Source organism: Loxodonta africana, chromosome 2 (genome assembly GCF_030014295.1).
Source record: "Loxodonta africana isolate mLoxAfr1 chromosome 2, mLoxAfr1.hap2, whole genome shotgun sequence".
NCBI lineage: Eukaryota > Metazoa > Chordata > Mammalia > Proboscidea > Elephantidae > Loxodonta > Loxodonta africana.
In genome coordinates, this window is record NC_087343.1 from 84,135,059 (window position 1) to 84,155,507 (window position 20,449).

At 37.4% G+C, this 20,449-nt stretch overlaps 1 protein-coding gene across 2 annotated transcripts in view; it reads right to left on the reverse strand.

Annotated features, from left to right (window-relative positions):
- HOMER1 (homer scaffold protein 1) overlaps positions 1 to 20,449 on the reverse strand; it is a 144,499-nt gene that overhangs the window by 10,629 nt on the left and 113,421 nt on the right. For both annotated transcript variants that reach the window (XM_064273523.1, XM_010588238.3), the window contains exons 6-8: positions 7,433 to 7,589; positions 3,171 to 3,281; positions 2,459 to 2,539 (exon numbers count right to left, since the gene is read on the reverse strand). In XM_064273523.1, coding sequence (XP_064129593.1) covers positions 2,459 to 2,539; positions 3,171 to 3,281; positions 7,433 to 7,589 — 349 coding nt within the window. The remainder of the gene's footprint in view (positions 1 to 2,458; positions 2,540 to 3,170; positions 3,282 to 7,432; positions 7,590 to 20,449) is intronic.

Below are 20,449 nucleotides of genomic sequence, written 5' to 3' on the forward strand. Positions count from 1 at the left end.
AAGAATGCAGAATATAACATGGACTGCCAGAAAAACGAACAAATCTGTCTTGGAAGAAGTACAGCCAGAATGTTCCTTAGAAGCAAAGATGGCGAGACTTGGCCTCATGTAGTTTGGGCATGTTATCAGTCCCTGGAGAAGGAAATTATGTTTAGTAGAGGGTGAGTGAAAAAGAGGAAGACACTCAATGAGATGGATTGACACAGCGGCTACAACAACAGGCTCAAACAGAGCAATAATTGTGAGGATGGTGTGGAATCAGGCAGTGTTTCATTCTGTTGGACACAGGGCCACTATGAGTCAGAACTGACGATCTGGCACCTAACTAGAACAACAAGTTTATGCTAATTAGCTCATAACCGAGTAGGGCAGGTTCTAAATCTAATCACTTCTGAGTTATAAAAAGAGCAGATTAGACATAAAGATATGTACACACAGGGGTAGAGGTAGGGAGTGGACAGAGACCATTTACAAGCCAAGGAACTAAGCAATGCCCAGTATTACCTATACAGAAGGAAATGACACAGCGGAGAACCTGATTTGGACTTTTAGCCTCTAGAACTAGCAGAAAATATATCCCTGTCCTTTAAAGCCACTGACTCATGGTATTTGTTACAGCGGCACTAGGAAACTAAGATATCATACCATACTGTAAATATTCTATGATAATGTAAGAATTAGAGTTAATATATGTAAAGTGCTTAGCATATGCTTGACTCAGCAGGGACTCAAAAAACGTTAGCCAAAATAAAAACAAAAGAATGATATACTAGACTGAATTTCCCTCATTTCTTCCAGCCCTGATTATATACTTCTTTTTTATTTTAGTTCTATACCAAATTTCTCAAACTTGATACTACTAATATTTTGGACTGGATAATGTGACGTTTAGCAGCGTCCCTGCCCTCTACTTACTAGAACACCAGTAGGTATCTTGGGGTGCAAAACTGCCCACAGTTGAAAATTATTATTAAAATGTAAAAACTAAAACATTTAATAAAGCAAACCAAAAAGTGAGCTCATTTTCTCCAGACTGCTGAATGCCAGTGATGATGAGAGGAGAGGCAGGGAAATATTTCATTTCATATAATGAGTCTGCTTTCTTTATGAAGTGCTCCTACTGTCATAGAGTTTGGTGGTCAAGGACATAGGCTTTAGAATTTGACCATCTCCATTAGAACAGAGGTTGGACAAGTTAACTTCTCCAAGCCTTAGCTTCCTCATCTTTGGAGAGTAACTGTGTCATTATGACTATTACAAGGATTAAATGACGTAATACAAGTAAGCCCAGGGCCTGGTACATACCACTCAATAAACATTGGCCATTCTTATTATATCATATTTTTACACAACTAATGTGTGCCTTCTATGTTTGTTTGCCAGTTGTTCTCTCCCCTCACGAGATGTTTTCTCAATTGCACTATGCTAATTTTTTTACAGCAACGTGTAAAAAAAAATTGGCATAGCAGCACTTATGAAAATACCTTGTGGGGGGAGGGAGTGGCTGGCAAAAAAACGTAGAAGGTGTGCATTATTTGTGTGAAAATACGGTAATCTAAGTCCTCCTTCCAATCCTGGGCCTTCGGGTCCTACTTAATCGCTCTTTACTCCAAATTCCTCACTCTGCACAAGCACTTAGAAACCCCCTCACTCTGCACAAGCGCTTAGTGGTTAAGTGCTACGGCTGCTAACCAAAGTCAGCAGTTTGAATCCACCATGAGCTCCTTGGAAGCTCCACGGGGCAGTTCTACTCTGTCCTACAGGGTCGCTATGAGTTGGAATGGACTCGACGGCAACGGGTTACACAAGCGCTTATTTCTATTTCTATTTCATACCCTAAAATGTTCCTTACCCTTTTTTATAGAGGCATCTGGCCACAGGGGTATAAAAAAAAAGTACCTGAGCTGGCAAAAGACTTTGGTAATGAATTTCCAAAAATCTTCCCTAACCATGGTTGACTACCACTGACACAGGGTGGATGGATGTAAATTTGAATCAGGAAGCATGCTATTTATGCAGAAAAAGCAAGTGATATTAATCAGACTGGTGAAAGAAAATATATACTAATTTGTGCTCCTACTAGGGCAAAACCATTGCTATAATTCATATATTATTTTAGTGTTAAAAAAAAAAATGAGTGGAGTTCCCACATTCAATGAAATCCATTTGAGAGTTTTTCTTTAAATTCAGGGTATTTTAATGCTAGAAGTAGACATTTTCAAAATAATTTACTAAAGGCCATTTATAAATGACCATCCATGATGATTATAAGTTGTTCAGATGAAGTTTTCAAGTAATTTTTGAAATATCAAAGACTAAGCATGAATCAGAAGTCTTGGAAAAGCAAAATGACAAAAGACTTACAAAATGAAATTTCAGGAAAAAAGTTATTACTATGTGAAAGATTTGACTGATGCCTCTCTAGGCAGAAATGAATAAAAAATTTATTAGAGCTCACCTGTAGTTTCTGAGTCAAAGAGTCCCTTTGTTCTTGTAGTTCTCTGGCATTATCAATTTCTTGTTTTAATCCTTCTATTTCCTGGAAAAGGTAATGTCATTAACAACAACAATTAAACTATATCAAAGAAAAAGAAGGCCTTATTTTCCCTGAAATTATTGTCCTAGTCCTAAGAAAAAAAGATGATTTTAAAAAGCATCCATTTATTTCGATTTTTAGGAAGATGAATTCACCCAGTAATCCTCTTCATAGATGTGTTTAGTTCAGTATAATCTTAAGGTACAAGCAAGTCTAACGTGGTGGGTTGGGGATGGCACTGCTTAGAAACAACAATCTGAACTCAGTGACATTTGAAGATTGCTTCAAGCTTTGTGGGTAAAATTCTTTCCTGGGATACTGAATCTTTTGATGGGAAATCAGAGAAAGCAACAGCTTGTAAAATTCATTTAACCTCAAATGGTTTTGATGTTGAGCATATGTTGAACACATGGATGCAGCTCTCATATAAAAGGCAACAGGCAGCGTCTCAGCCTGGCTGCATCACCTTAGTTCATACCAATAGAAACAAGTATCGGGGAAATACGAACAAGCTTAGTACCACTCAAGGAAAATATCACCCTAAAAAAAGTATACAACTTTTCCACAAATATCTTTAAATGTGACATACACTCTACATTAGCTAGATTACAAATGAGTGAAAAGTAACAAATACCTCTTCCTTCACTTTCAGTGTCTCTTCCAATTCTTGTATTGTCTGATTTAATTCTGTCTTATGGGTATGCACTGCGTTTGCTTGGCTACTAACGCATTCAAGCTCAGTCACCTAAAATTAAATGAGAACACAGGTTAAATTAAATGACAATTTTATAGGTGTTATGGATTAAATAGTGCCCCTTCTCTCCATCCCAACCCCTGCCCCCTGCAAATATGCTTGGAATTCTAACCCCTATAGCTGTAGAGGAAACCCTGGTGGCATAGTGGTGAAGTGTTTTGGCTGCTAACCAAGAAGCTGGTAGTTTGAATCCACCAGCCGGTCCTTGGAAACTCTATGGGGCAGTTCTACTCTGTCCTGTAGGGTTGCTATGAGTTAGAATTGACTCAATAGCAGTGGGTTTTACAGCTGTAGATGTAATCCTCTTGGAAATAGGGTTCTCTCTGTTATGTTAATAAGATCACACCCAAGCAGGGTGGGTTCTAAATCTAATTCTTCATTATAAAAAAAAACAGATTGGACACAGGTGTGTGGGGGGTGGAAGACAGACGAAGAAAACAGATGCATCTATAAGCCCAGGAACTCCAAGCATGCCAGGAGTTACCAGGTGCTGAAGCAGACAAGCAAGGATCTCCCTCTAGAGCCACGCCTTGAATTCAGCCTCCTGAATCGTGAGAAAATAAATTTCTGTTCTTTAAAGCCACATACGTGCAGTATTTGTGTTTTGGCAGCACTAGGTTACTAAGATACAAGAACTTTTTGCTGAAGACATAATAAGCTCAATTAATCTTGAGAAATATCAAGACATTCAGATAGAATGAATAGGTAGGTTCTTTAAAGATATGAACTTAAGAAAAAGAAAAAAACTAAAGGAAATAATTATTTACATGGCTTGGTAATTAAACAAACAAACCCACTGCCATCGAGTTGATTCCAACTCACAGCGACCCTATAGGACAGAGTAGAACTGCCCCATAGGGTTTTCATGGTGAATTTGAACTGCTGACCTTTTCGTTAGCAGCTGTAGGAAAGTTTAAATAAAATAATTATTGACAGTAGAGAATCTGTATAAAGAAGGTCTTCTTTAAAAGTTTTCTCTGAAAACATATTCAAAGTCAGATATAGTAATCTGCCCCTCTATCAGTAGCCTTCCAATTAAATATGGGTTCTAAAAACCTGCCTTGCATAATTGAGAATTTTTTCAAATACAATTCAAAAATGTAAAAAAATATGGAAGAACGATACGCTTAAAATATAACTTAAATCATTCTATACTAGAAAAACTTCATATCAGTAATGCCTCTTATGGTCAAAGACAACAGTTGTTTAGTCAATAAGAATTTAATGAGGGCCCAAAGAGCAATATAACAACTTTTAATGAGCATTTGATATTTTTTTGAGGGAAGAGAGTAGGGTATTGTCCTTAAAAATCATACCATTCAAAAACAGAGTCGATATAGCCAGAAGTCAATATAAACACATACACACACCCTAAAACTGCACTTTGCACACATCAGGCCCTCAGTACATTTTGGTGGACTTGTATATAGTAAATATTAGCCTATTAAGGAAACGGAGTAAACCTTTTTCCCCATATTTTCCAAGTATATAATTATTGTCCACATTCTGCCACTCCACCTCTATCACTTTTTTCCTTTCCTCAAGTTTCTCCTAACCTCTGGTCCACAAAACTGAACATCTGTTCAAATCTTTTGGGAATTTCTTCTTTTTTAAATATATATTAGTTTTTTGTCCAAAAAGATAATAAATTCCTTTAAAGGGGTCTAGTTCTGATGGAATTTTTTTAATTGGACTAACTAATTGTTACCTAATTCCCATAGATAACAATTGCAAAGTTTAAAATCAACTGTTTGAAGGCCCTGGTGAGTGACAAAATCAGGCAAAAAGCTCAAAGAAAGCCATCACATTGAGTGAGATGTGGACTTACATATCTTTTCGTAGAAGGTATTCCCTAGTCTGTCTGTGTTGCTTGGCTTGTCAAGTAGAAACCCACAGTCTTATTACCCTAAAAAAGCCTGAGGGTTTTGGTATTCCTCAGATCAGCTAAAATAGCTGGAAATTGAAGGAACTGTATGAAAGGAAGCCCCCAAGTATGCATATTGACTTAACTCAAATCTTTAGCTGACCCCTTAACTGAATATGCACAGGAAGAACCCACGGAATCCAGGGGGATGGGAAAACAGCTGACAAGCTGAAATAGCTAAGGTGGGGTAGTGCTTACCACAGAGACAACTGTTTGAAGTTTGAGTGCTGCCAAATTAGAGATCCTTGGTAAGTACCTCAAACTTTCCACTGAAACCCCAGAAGATAAAGACCTTAGAGATAAAGACTTCCCAGGACTAAGAGATTCACCCTAGGACTAAGGGCAACGCTGAAATGCACCAACCCCTAATGAAGCATAAACCCATACCTCCACAAATTGAAGGTAATTCACAAGTAATTTAACTGCCTGCTGAAACAAAATTCAACACTATTCAGAGGAAGATAACAGAATCTACAATCTCTACAACTCATTTATGATATCCAATATCCAATTGAAAATGACTAGACATGTAAAGAAACAGGAAAATTTAATCTGTAGTCAAGACAAAAATTAGTCCTTAACACTTGAGACTATGCTGGCATCTCCTGTCTGGAGGGGAGATGGGAGGGTAGAGGGGTTTAGAAACTGGCAAAACAGTCACAAAAGGAGAGACTGGAAGGAGGGAGTGGGCTAACTCACAAGTGGGAGTATGTAGTAAGGTGTATGTAAGTTTATATGTGAGAGACTGACTTGATTTGTAAACTTTCACTTAAAGTACAATAAATATTATTAAAAAAAAAAAAAATCAGTCCTTAGGAAGAGACTCATAAAAGAGGAGTCATTGGAATTAGAAGAAGAAGGAAAAACTTTAAAATAACTATAATAAACATTGAAGAGTCAACAGGAAAATGAATGGGCAAGAAATTTCACAACAGATTTAGAAATTGTAAAATAAAAACCAAATGAAAATTCTAAAACAGCAAAATATAAAATCTGAAATCCAAAAAAAGTAATTCAATAGGATTAAAAGCATACTGAACACAACAGAATAAAAGATCAATGAACTTAAAGATGGTGCTAATAGGTCAATGGAAATCATTCAAACTGAAAGCACGTGGTGAGCAAAGGTGGAAAACAAAATTAACAGTATTAATTGGACAGTATCAAGTGGACTAATATTTGTAATTAGATCCCAGAAAGAGAGGAGATAACGGGGCAGAAAAAACATTTGCCAAAATACCAGCTAAAAATTTTCCAAATATAATTAAAAAAAAAAAAAGCTACTCAACAGATCTAGAATGCTCAGTGAACCTCAAGGAGAATAAATACAAAGAAAATGTCCATACCAAGGCACTACGCTCTAGTTACATTGCTGGAAACCAGTGATAAAGAAAAAAAAAATCTTAAAAACAGCCAGTGAAAAATGACACAATATGTGTAGAGGAAAAATAGTAAAAATAATGACTTTCTTTTTAACAGGAATAATGGAGACCAGATGACGATGGAATGTTGTCTTTAAAATCTACAAAGAAAAAAAAAGTCAACCTAAAATTCTATATCCAGCAAAAAATATTTTTCAAAAATGAAGGTGAAATAAAGACATTTTTAGATATACAAAAGGTGAGAGAATTTGTAGCCAGTATACTTGTAGTCCAAAAAATGTTAAAGGAAGCTATTCAGGCTGAAAGGAAATTACCTGATGGAAATATAAATCTACAGGCATGAAAGAAGAGTGTTGAAAATTATAAATATGTGAGTAAACTAATATTTCTGATTTTTTCTACCTGCATTTTTCAAATTACATACCTTCTTTAAAAAACAACAACAATAATAAAAATAATAAAAAAGCAGCTACTGACTTGGTGCAACTCTTAATTTTTATGACAATTGTACAGAGTGTATACTATTATTCCCAGCTTACAGATGTAGGTACTGTGTTCAAACAAGGAAACAATTCACCAAACGTCAAACAGCTAATAAGTGACAAAATCAGAATTTGAAATCAGATCTTTTTGACATGAAAAACTGTATAATCTTCATTCCCATAAACTGTGAAAAATATTTTTAACCAAACAGCCATATAGTACAACCCTTATATGTTCTGACAACCCATGCATATTCCCTTAAGATGCACCTCTGCTGAATCTACACGCAAACTTCTTCTGAATAAGGAAACCTGTTAGCCATAAATTACTATGGACAGCAGCCCTGAACTTACTCTCTTGTGCAGACGTTCTGCTTCCTCTTGATACGCAGCAAGCTGCTGTTTCCATTGTTTCACATTGGCAGTGGACTCCAACAGGGCTGCAGTGAGTTTGGCATTATTTCCTTTGAGGGTAGCCAGTTCAGCCTCCCAATGTTTGCTGATGGCTGAACTAAAATAAAATAAGATAAAAATTCTATCCATTACATTGAATATTGTAACTTTGAAGGGACAGCAGTACTCAGTTCTATTGTAGGGTGTACAGTCCAAGAATGCTTCAAAGACAACCCAAAAAGAGAATAAAAGCACAAATATTTCACTGAAATGTTCCTAGTGAAGTAAACCTACCAAATAAAGAAATATAAAAAGCACAAAACAGCAGGCTTAATGCAGAATAGTTCCAACCTTCATTATGACAAATGCGGATATCCACAAAAGAGTTTCTGCCCATTTTCCTTTGAGGAATAAACATTCTAAAAAATATCTACAAACAAAACCTAAAAATGTACTATATTCTTTAAAAGTTCTAAAGCCTGAAGTAATTTCATTTCATAATGAAACCTATTAGGGTGCTTCAGTAAAGTCTGAAATATGTAGTACTTTTTTGGATATTGCTTTATTTCATCTTATTCTAGATTTTAAAACATCAAAAATACAAAAATTTGCTGCAAGAAACTGATTTCAGATCATATGATAGGCTACATCTAGAAATTGGCTCCCATGACTTAATTTCTGATATAATTCCAAGGTCATGTACAGAACAAAACTAAAACAATCACCTTTTCCCTTGTTTAACGTTCTATTTGATAAGTTACCCGAAGTTAAGTATCTCTACCAAGACCATTTTCTATTACAAAGATAATTCAATTAGTTGGGAAGACCGTTCTCTTGATAATTCCTTTCTTAACTTTCCAATGAACAAAGGATTGCCTCATTTGAATGAAAAGATTGTTTCTTCTTCTCATTATTGAGTAGTCTATTTTTATTTTTATTAGTGCGATTCTACTATCCTTGTCCCATTAACTAGTGATGCTTATAAAAAAAAAATGATGCTTATAGCTTTCTTTAATCACCATTTTTGTGTCTGATAAGTCATTTACATCACAGAACAAATGAATATATATATCTATTGATGGATATATATATCTCTTCTAGTAATTAAAATATATATAAAAGAATGGATGCATAGTTTCTATTGTCAAAATTTCTAAAGCTCATTACCAGTAGCAAGACATACCGGTATCATGAACCCCTAACACAATGCACTTAGAAGGATACAACATCATTTTTCTGTGGTATTCTTGCAAAAAATGTATAATCTCAATGTAATAGTGAGAAAATATCATATAAGCCTAAATTGAAGGGCGCACTACAAAATAATAGACTGGGACTCTTTAAAAATGGCAAAATAATGAACAAGAAAGTAAGACTGAGGAACTATTACAGAATGTAAGAGACTTAAGTAGAAATACAGAGGGCAGCAGTGGCTCAGTGGCACAATTAGCACCTTCCATGCGGGAGACCTAGTTTCACTTCCTGGCCAATGCGCCTCCAAGCACAGTAACCACCTATGTGTTGGTGGAGGCTTGTGCACTGCAAGGATGACGATCGGGTTTCGGTGGAACTTTTAGACTAAGACAGACTAGGAAGAAAGGCCTGGAGATCTACTTCTGAAAATCAGCCAACGAAAACTATGAATTGTAATCCAATGGACGGATCTGCAACCAATCATGGGGGATGGCACAGCACCGATCAGCGTTTCATTCTGTTGCTGTGATATAATGGATTGCTCTTTCTGTGGTCTTTCTAGCAGCCACGGTCTTCTAACTCTCATTCAGGTGACTGAGTGTGACAGTGTGATAGGGTAATCTGGCCCACCTAGGGAATTGGTCAGTTTTGCCATCCTGCTGAGCCTGAAATGAGCCACCCTAGAGGCGAGGAAGAAAAGAGCTCATCACCACCAAGGAAGGAGAGACCAGCAGGAGACGGTGCAGTGGGCTTCCCAGCCCATGGTGTGAGAAAGCTGAATGCCCATGGACAGAGACTGAGGGCCAGGAAGAGGCCTATGCCTGATCCACGAATATGGGACTTGCAAGCCTCCACAACTACATGAGCCATTTCCTTTATACTGTTTGTGAGTTCTGTGAGACGTTGCAGTGTATTAGGGAACCCAAAGACTGGAGGGAGAGTACTGAGGGCAGAAGCAGTAGTTGATGATAGAGGTAACGGCGCTCTACAACAGCTTGGAAAAGTTGGACATTTGGGACATCTTTAACCTCTGCTTCATACAAACCAGCTTTATGATGATCTTTATAAAAGAAATTATTTGTTTAGTTGTGTACGAGGGTTGTCATGAATTGGGGGCCAATTTGACAGCAACTAACAACAATAATAAAAAGTTGAAATAACAATGAAATACAATGTGGGATCCTGAATAGTGGGATTCTGGAATACACAAGGGATATTGGTGAAAACTGATGCAATTCAAATAAGGTCTATAATTTAGTTAATAGTATTGTATCAATACTATTAATGTTAATTTCCTAGTTTTAATCTTTGTGTTATGATTATGTAAGATGTTAACATTAAGGGAAGTTGGGTGAGGAATATACAGGGACTTTCTGTACTCTTTTTGCAACTTTTCTTTATTCTTTAAGTCTAAAATTAGTTTAAAATCACAAGTTAAAAAAAATTTCTGAAGTTCAACACTTGAGAGAATTTCATCAAAACCTGGAAGTGCAGAATCAAACAATACACTAAAGCTATTAATTTAACAGCCTATTTCTATCCTCAAAAAGACAGTGCTTCTCTATTTCTTCCTTTGTGGAATGATGGTTCAGATTCAGATTGGCTGAGCAGAACATGCACCAATTCACCTGCTCTGACTGAATAACATGTATTTTTTTTAAAAACTACCTGCCAGTTTTCCCCTAAAGAAATAAGTTTTATTTAAATGGACCCTTCAGTCTGGTTTTCATTTACAGGGCGCTTAAAAATGACAACTGAAATCTTATTGAACTAATTTAAACACCTGACATATGCAAATATAAAATCCTTTTAAAAATGAAAGAGAATAAAAAATGATATTGAACATATATTTCTCAAATCCATTTGTTAAAATTTACACAATTATAAATAAGATTACCAACTGTATTTAGCAGGAAAAAGAGCAAAAATGAGGGCAGTTTTGTACTTTAATTCACTAGGTTTTATTTTACATTCTCTATGTAACAAGATCCACTAAGAATCCAACATTTAAGTCATTAACTGTTAACATCACAATTATTTCAAAAATTACTTATGTGGCTTTGAACAAGCCTCTCAATCATTCAACATTCAAGAGCAAGTTTCAGAGTCTCTTCTGACATCCATTTTGGTCTTTTCTTTCTTTCCTGTCTTTTTAAAGACTTCTTGCTTTCTTCACGTATGGTGTCCTCGATGTCATTCCACAACTCATCTTGTCTTCTGTCATTAGTGTTCAATGTGTCAAATCTATTCTTGAGACGGTCTCTAAATTCAGGTGAGATATATTCGACGTCGTACTTTGGCTATCGTGGACGTCTACTTTTCTTCAGCTAAAACTTGAACTTCCACACGAGCAACAGATGGTCTGTTCTGCAGTTGGCCCCTGGCTTTGTTCTGACTGATGACATTGAGCTTTTCCATCGTCTCTTTCCACAGATGTAGTCAACTTGATTTCTGTGTATTTCATCCTGTGAGGTCAACGTGTATAGTCGCCATTTATGTTGGTGAAAAAAGGTATTTGCAATGAAGTAGTCGATGGTCTTTCAAAATGCTGTCATGAAATCTCTGGCATCATTTCTATTACTAAGGCCATATTTTCCAACTACTGATCCTTCATTGTTTCCAATTCTTGCATTCCAATCACCAGTAATTATCAATGCATCCCAACTGCATGTTTGATCAATTTCAGACTGCACAAGTTGGTAAAAATTTTCAGTTTCTTCATCTTTGGCCTTAGTAGTTTGTGCGAAAATTTGAATAATAGTCATAGTAAGTGGTCTTCTTTACAGGTGTGTGGATGTTATCCTATCACTGACAGCGTTGTACTTCAGGATAGATCTTGAAATGTCTTTTTTGATAATGAATACAACATTACTGCTCTTCAAGCTGTCATTCCTGGCATAGTGGACCATACCACTGTCCGATTCAAAATGGCTAACACCAGTCCATTTCAGCTCACTAATGCCTAGGATATCAATGTTTATGCATTCCATTTCACTTTTGAAAATTTCCAATTTTCCTAGATCCATACTTTGTACATTTCATAGTCTGATTAATAATGGATGTTGCTCTTGAACATTGAATAGCTAAAGTGAAAGGAAGAAATGATGAAATAAGAGAGCTGAACAGAAGATTTCAAATGGCAGCTCAAGAACACAGAGTAGAGTATTATAATGACATATGCAGAGATTTGAAGATAGAAAACCAAAAGGGAAGAACATGCTTGGCATTCTCAAGGTGAAAGAACTGAAGAAAAAATTCAACCCTCAAAGTTGCAATACTGGAGGATTCTACGGGGAAAATATTAATGGAGGAAGCATCAAAAAAAGATGGAAGGAATAAACAGAGTCACTATACCAAAAAGAAGTGATTGATTTTTAACCATTTTAGGAAGTTGTATACGACAAGGAACCGATACAACAGAAGGAAGAAGTCCATGCTGCACCAAAGGCACTGGCAAAAAACAAGGGTCCAGGAATTGATGGAATACCAATTGAGATGTTTCAACAAACGGATGCAGCCCTTAAAGTGCTCGCTTGTCTATGCCAAGAAATTTGGAAGACAGCTACCTGGCCAACAGACTGGAAGAGATTCATATTTATGTTTATTCCCAAGAGAGGTGATCTAACCAAATGCAGAAATTATCGAACAATATCATTAATATGACACACAAGAAAAATTCTGCCGAAGATCATTCAAAAGCACCAGCAACAGTATATCAATAGGGAAACGCCAGAAATTCAAGACGGATTCAGAAGCGTATGTGGAAACAGAGATGCCACTGCTGATGTTAATACCAGAAAGATGTTTACCTGTGTTTTATTCACTATGCAAAGGCATTTGACTGTGTGGATCAGAACAAATTATGGGTAACATTTCGAACAATGGGAATTCCAGAACACTTCATTGTGCTCATGAGGATCCTGTACATAGATCAAAAGGCAGTCATTTGAACAGAACAAGGGGATACTGCGTGGTTTAAACTCAGGAAAGGTGTGCGTCAAGGTTGTATCCTTTCACCATACTTATATGCTGAGCAAATAATCCAAGAAGCTGAACTATATGAAGAAGAACAAGGAGCCAGGACTGGAGAAAGACTCATAACAACCTGCATTACACAGATGACACAACCTTGCTTGATGAAAGTGAAGAGGACTGGAAGCACTTACTGATGAAGATCAAAGACCACAGCCTTCAGAATGGATTACACCTCAACATAAAGAAAACAAAAATTCTCACAGCTGGACCAATAAGCAACGTCATGAAAAACGGGGAAAAGATTGAAGCTGTCAAGGATTTCATTTTACTTAGATCCACAGTCAATGTCCGTGGAAGCAGCAGTCGAGAATTCAAACAATGCATTGCATTGGGCAAATGTGCTGGAAAAGACTTTAAAGTGTTGAAAAGGAGGCAGGGCCAAGATGGTGGAGTAGTCAGACACTTCCAGTGAACCCTCTTACAACAAAAACCGGAAAAAAAAACAAAAGAAACAATTATATTTATGACAAGCTAGGAGCCCCGAACATCAAAGGAAAAGTTAGAAAACAAATTGAGCGGCAGAGGGACGGAGAGGCGGTTCAGAAGCAGAGAGGAGTTGCCGGATCTGAATTGCTGGGAACCCTCAGGCACTATTCCTGGAAGTGGCTGTGGTGGGCTTGCAGCAGCTTTTGGCCGCACTTTCCTTGGGGAGAAACAGCCAGGGGCACGGCCTACTCACACCTCTGGAACCAGAGAAGAACGGCGCTCTCGGCAAAAGCTAAGTACTTGCGTATATTTTATTGTGCCCCAAGTCCCCAAGCCGGCTTCAGTGGCTGTCCATTTCTTTGGGCCTGAAATGGGTCCTGCTGCATGCCCTGAGCCATTCTCCCGGCCTGGGAAATGGAATAAATTCACAGCTGGGGAAAGGACAATCTGCCAGCTCCATTAACCTTGGGAGCTCAGGACAGAAGTGGCTCCTGTCCAGGCATAAATGGTCCATGAACTTTGAATACCTTTCCCCCTGCATGGACCTGTGTGGGCCTCTTTCAGGAGAACAGGCCCTTGTTCGCAGACTAAAACTGTTGCAGCTGTGTGGTGGAGAGGTGGGCGTTTGATGTTTGACATCGCTTTGCCTAAAAAACAGGGTCCTCACCTACCCGCATCAGGGGCCTAAGGACTGCTAGCTCCGCTCATGTCACCCGGCCACCTGCAACAGGAGTCCACGGTAACTGGTACCTCCCAGTCCTTACAACAAAAAGCAATGGGTGCCCACGGTCCCTCTTGAGAACCCATCCAACTGTGAGATCTAGGGAACAGGCACATGTTTCCTCACAAACACTTGGGGAATAGTTGTCAGCCCCTGCCTTGTTCAGAGCATCACCCCCCTGCTACAACCACATACCAGTACCAACACCATCACCCCTGCCCCTCTAAGACTGTAGGACAGAGCCTGTACCACACACTTGATGACCAACTACCTGGACACCTGAGCTGAATCCACACAAGAAAAGTGAATGGACTCCTATGCTCATATACCTGGTAATAGCTCTAGCCATCTGGTGACAGGACAGTAGAGCTTCAAAGGCAAAAATAATCAAGCTAGCTCACTCAAGCAACCTATCTGGACATATCAAAACAAAACAAAGCAAGAAGCTAGGATACAGTGAGCAAACATAAACTAATACATTAACTAATAGATATCAGAGACAACAGTCAATATCGAATCACATAAAGAAGCAGACCATGATTGCTTCAACATGAGATACGTCCTGCTGCATGCCCTGAGCCACTCTCCTGGCCTTGGAGATGGAATAAATTGACAATTGGGGAAAAGATAATCTGTCCACTCCATTCACCTTGGTAGCTCAGGACAGAAGGGGCTCCTGATTCAAAACCAAGAAACAAGGAATCTTCTGGATGAAGGTAGTTTCCTGGAATTACCAGGTGCAGAATACAAAAAATTAATACACAGCACAATTCAAGATATCAGGAAGGATTTCAGGCAATACACAGAATGAGCCAAGGAACACACAGATAAAGCAGGTGAGGAAATTAAAAAGGTTATTCCGGAACATAATGAAAAATTTAATAAGCTGCAAGAATCTATAAGAGACAGCAATCAGAAATTCAGAAGATTAACAATAAAATTATAGAATCAGACAACTCAATAGAAAGTCAGAGTAGCAGAATTGAGCAAGTCGAAGTCATAATTGGTGAGACTGAAGATAAAGCACATGGCACGAATATATTTGAAGAAAGATAAAAGGATTTTAAAAAATGAAGAAACCCTAAGAATCATGTAGGACTCTATCAAGAGAAATAACCTACGAGTGATTGGAGTACCAGAAAAGGGAGAGATAACAGGAAATACAGAGAGAATAGTGGAACATTTGTTGGCAGAAAACTTCCCTGATATCGTGAAAGATGAGAAGATATCAATCCAAGATGCTCATTGAATTCCACATAAGGTGGATCTTAAAAGAAAGTCACCAAGACATATTATAAGCAAACTCGACAAAACCAAAGATAAAGAGACAATTTTAACAGCAGCTAAAAAAAATCTTTTTTTTTAGGGATAAGTGAAAAGTCAACTACAAAAGAGAGTCAATAAGAATAAGCTCGGACTACTCAGCAGAAACCATGCAGGCAAGAAGGCAGTGGGATGACATATAAAGCACTGAAGGAAAAAAATTGCCAACCAAGAATAATATATCCAGCAAAACTGTCTCTTAAATATGAAGGTGAAATTAGGACACTTCTAGATAAACAGATGTTTAAGGAATACATAAAAACCAAACCAAAACTACAAGAAATACTAAAGGGAGTTCTTCGGTTAGAAAACCAATAATATCATACATCAACCCAAGACTAGAACACCGGACAGAGTCATCAGATGTCAACCCCGATAGGGAAATCACAAAAATAAATCAAGATAAAAAAACGCTCAGAGCAGAGAAACAGCAATGTCATTATGTAAAAGAAGACAACATTAAAACGATAAAGAGGGACTAAGAAACGTTGTCATGAGTCTTTTATATGGAGAGGAAGACATGGCGATATAAAGAAATAAAACTTAGGTTTAAAATTAGAAAAATAGGGGTAAATATTACAGTAACCACTAAGGAGATTAACAATCTTACTCATCAAAATAAAACACAAGAAAAAAACAGAGACTTAGCAGAAACAAAATCTACAACAATGAATAAGAGAAAAAGACGATATATAAAAATGAACTACTGAGCACAAAAAATTAAGTAGGAAAAAGGAACTGATAACACATAAAAAAAAGACGTCAAAATGACAGGACTAAACTCATACCTATCCATAATTACGCTGCATGTAAATGGACTAAATGCACCAATGAAGAGACAGAGAGTGGCAGAATAGATTGAAAAAACACGATCTGTCTATATGGTGCCTACAAGAGACACACTTCAGACTTAGAGACACAAATAAACTAAAACTCAAAGGATGGAAAAAAATATATCAAGCAAACAACAATCAAGAAAGAGCAGGAGTGGCAATATTAATTTCTGACAAAATAGACTTTAAAGTTAAATACACCACAAAGGATAAGGAAGGACAGTATATAATGATTAAATGGACAATATACCAAGAAGCTATAAGCATATTAAAACTTATGCACTCAATGACAGAACTGCAAGACACACATACAAAAAAACTTTAACAGCACTGAAAAGTGAGATAGGCAGTACCACGATTGTAGTAGGAGACTTCAACACAACACTTTCGGTGAAGGACAGAACATCCAGAAAGAAGTTCCATAAAGTCATGGAAGACCTAAATGCCACAATCAAACAACTTGATCTTATAGACATATACAGAACACTCCACCCAACAGCAGTCAAGTATACTTTTTTTTCTAACGCACATGGAACAATCTCTAGAATAGGCCACATTTTAGGCCGTAAAGCAAGCCTTAGCAGAATCCAAAACATCCAAATATTACAAAGCATCTTCTTTGACCATAAAGCCATAAAAGTAGAAATCAATAACAGAAAAAGAAGGGAAAAGAAATCAAACACTTGGAAACTGAACAATGCCCTGCTCAAAAACCACTGGGTTACAGAAGACATCAAGGATGGAATAAAGAAATTCATAGAATCCAGTGAGAATGAAAACACTGCCTATCAGAACGTTTGGGACACAGCTAAAGCAGTGCTCAGAGGTCAATTTATATCAATAAATATACACATCCAAATAGAAGGGCCAAAATCAAAGAATTATCCCCACAACTTGAATAAATAGAAAGAGAGCAACAAAAGAAACCCTCAGGCACCAGAAGAAAGCAAATAATAACAATTAGAGCAGAATCAAATGAAATAGAGAACAGAAAAACAATTGAAAGAGTTAACAAGACCAAAAGCTGGTTCTTTGAAAAACATTAACAAAATTGATAAACCACTGGCCAAACTGACAAAAGAAAAACAGGAGAGGAAGCAAAAAAACCAAATAAGAAATGAGATGGGTGATATTACAAATAGACCCAGCTGAAATTGGGTCTATTGTATCAGAATTGTATCAGATTACTATGAAAAATGGTACTCTAACAAATTTGAAAACCTATAAGAAATGGATGAACTTCTAGAAACACACTACCTACCTAAACTAACACAAACAGAGGTAGAACGACTAAATAAACTGATAACAAAAGAAGGGATTGAAAAGGTAATTAAATAACTCTTGACAACAACAAAAAAAAAAAACCCTGGCCCAGACGGCTTCACTGTAGAGTTTTACCAAACTTTCAGAGAAGAGTTAACACCACGACTACTAAAGGTATTTCAGAGCATAGAAAAAGGACGGAATACTCCCAAACGCATTCGAGGAAGCCAGTATATCCCTGATACCAAAACCAGGTAAAGACAACCCAAGAAAATTACAGACCTATATCCCTCATGAACTTAGATGCAAAAATGCTCAACAAAATTCCAGCCAATAGAATTCAACAACATATCAAAAAAATAATTCACCATGACCAAGTGGGATTCATACCAGGCATGCAGGGACGGTTCAACATTAGAAAAACAATTCATGTAATCCATCACATAAATAAAACAAAAGACAAGAACCACATGATCGTATCAATTGATGCAGAAAAGGCATTTGACAAAGTTCAACACCCATTCATGATAAAAACTCTCAACAAAATAGGAATAGAAGGAAAATTCCTCAACAAAATAAAGGGCATTTATACAAAGCCAACAGCCAGCATCATCCTAAATGGAGAGAGTCTGAAAGCATTCTCCTTGAGAACGGGAACCAGACAAGGATGTCCTTTATCACCACTCTTGTTCAACATTGTGCTGGAAGTCCTAGCCAGAGCAATCAGGGTAGATAAAGAAATAAAGGGCAAGCAGATTGGCAAGGAAGAATTTAAAGTATCTCTATTTGCAGATGACATGATCTTATACACAGAAAACCTTAAGGAATCCTAAAGAAAACTACTGAAACTAACAGAAGAGTTCAGCAGAGGATCAGGATATACAAGATAAACATACAAAAATCAGTCGGATTCCTCCACACCAACAAAAAGAACATCGAAGAGGAAATCACCAAATCAATACCATTTATACCAGCCCCCAAGAAGATAAAATACTTAGGAATAAATCATACCAGAGATGTAAAAGACTTGTACAAAGAAAAGTACTACTGCAAGAAACCAAAAAAGGACTACATTAAGTGGAAAAACATACCTTCCTCATGGATAAGATGACTTAACATTGTAAAAATGTGTATTCTACCGAAAGCTATCTATAGAAACAATGCAATTCTGATCCAAAACTCTACATTTTTTAATGAAATGGAGAAAGAAATCACCAACTTCATATGGAAGGGAAAGAGGCCCCAGATAAGTAAAGCATTACTGAAAATGAAGAACGAAGTAGGAGGCCTCACTTTCCCTGATTTTTGAACCTATATCACCACAGTAGTCAAAACAGCCTGGTACTGGTACAACAACATATACATAAGCCAACGGAACAAAATTGAGAACCCAAACATAAATCCATTCACATATGAGCAACTGATATTTGACAAAGGCCCAAAGACAGTTAAATGGGTAAAAGACTGTTTAACAAATGGTGCTGGCAGAACAGGACATCCATCTGCAAAAAAATGAAACAAGACCCTTATCTCACACCATGCACAAAAACTAACTCAAAATGGATCAAAGACTTAAATACAAAATCTAAAACATAAAGATCATGGAAGAAAAAATAGGGACAATGCTAGGAGCCCTAATACATGGCAAACAGTACAGAAAGATTTCTAACAATGCAGAAGAGAAACTAGATAACTGGGAGCTCCTAAAAATCAAACACCTATGCTCATCCAAAGACTTCACCAAAGGAGTAAAAAGATTAACTACAGACTGGGAAAAAGTGTTTAACTATGACATTTCTGATCTGCGTCTGATCCCTAAAATCTACATGACACTGCAAAAACTCAAGTACAAAGAGACAAATAACCCAATTAAAAAATGGGAAAGGATATGAACAGGCACTTCACTAAAGAAGACATTCAGGTAGCTGACAGATACATAAGGAAATGCTCACAATCATGAGCCATTAGAGAAATGCAAATCAAAACTACAATGAGATTCCATCTCACTCCAACAAGGCTGACATTAATCAAAAAAACATAAAATAATAAATGTTGGAGAGGTTGTGGAGAGACTGGAACACTTACATACCCTGTTGGTGGGAATGTAAAATGGTACGACCACTTTGGAAATCGATTTTGCGCTGCCTTAAAAAACTAGAAATAGAACTACCATATGATCCAGCAGTCCCACTCATTGGAATACTTCCTAGACAAATAAAAGCCTTTACAAGAAGAGATATACACATACCCATGTTCACTGCAGCACTGTTTACAATAGCAAAAAGATGGAAGCAACTAAGGTGCCCAATCACAAAGGAATGGATAAATAAATTATGGTATATTCAAACAACGGAACAGTATCCATCGATAAAGAACAATGTGGAATCCGTGAAACATTTCATAACATGGAGGCATCTGTAAGGCAGGCTGAGTGAAATTAGTCAGTTGAAAAAGGACAAATATTGTATGAGACCATTATTATAAGACCTCAAAAAACAGTTTAAACAGAGGAGAAAATATTCTTTGATGGTTATGAGAGTGGCGAGGGAGGGAGGGAGGGAGGGAGGGAGGGAGGGGGTGTTCACTAATTAGATAGTAGACAAGAATTATTTTAGGTGAAGGGAAAGACAATACACAATACAGGAGAAGTCAGCACAACTGCACTAAACCAAATGCAAAGAAGTTTCCTAAAAAACTGAATACTTCAAAGGCCAACGTAGCAGGGGTGGGGTTTGGGGACCATGGTTCCAGGGGACATCTAAGTCAATTGGCATAATAAAATCTATTAAGAAAACATTCTGCATCCCACTCTAGAGTGTGGCATCTGGGATCTTAAATGCTAGCAAGTGGCCATCAGTTGGTTTCAACCCACCTGAAGCAAAGGAGAATGAGGAACACCAAAGACACAAGGTAATTATGAGCCCAAGAAACAGAAAGGGGCCACATAAATCAGACACTCCATCAGCCTGAGACCAGAAGTACTAGATGGTGCCCGGCTATAACCTATGACTGCCCTGGCAGGGAACACAACAGAGAACCCCTGAGGGGGCAGGGAAGCAGTGAGATGCAGATCTGAAGTTCTTGTAAAAAGACCAGACTTAATGGTGTGATTAAGACTAGAAGGACCCCAGAGGTCATGGTCCCGATACCTTCTGTTAGCCCAAGACAGGAAGCATTCCCAAA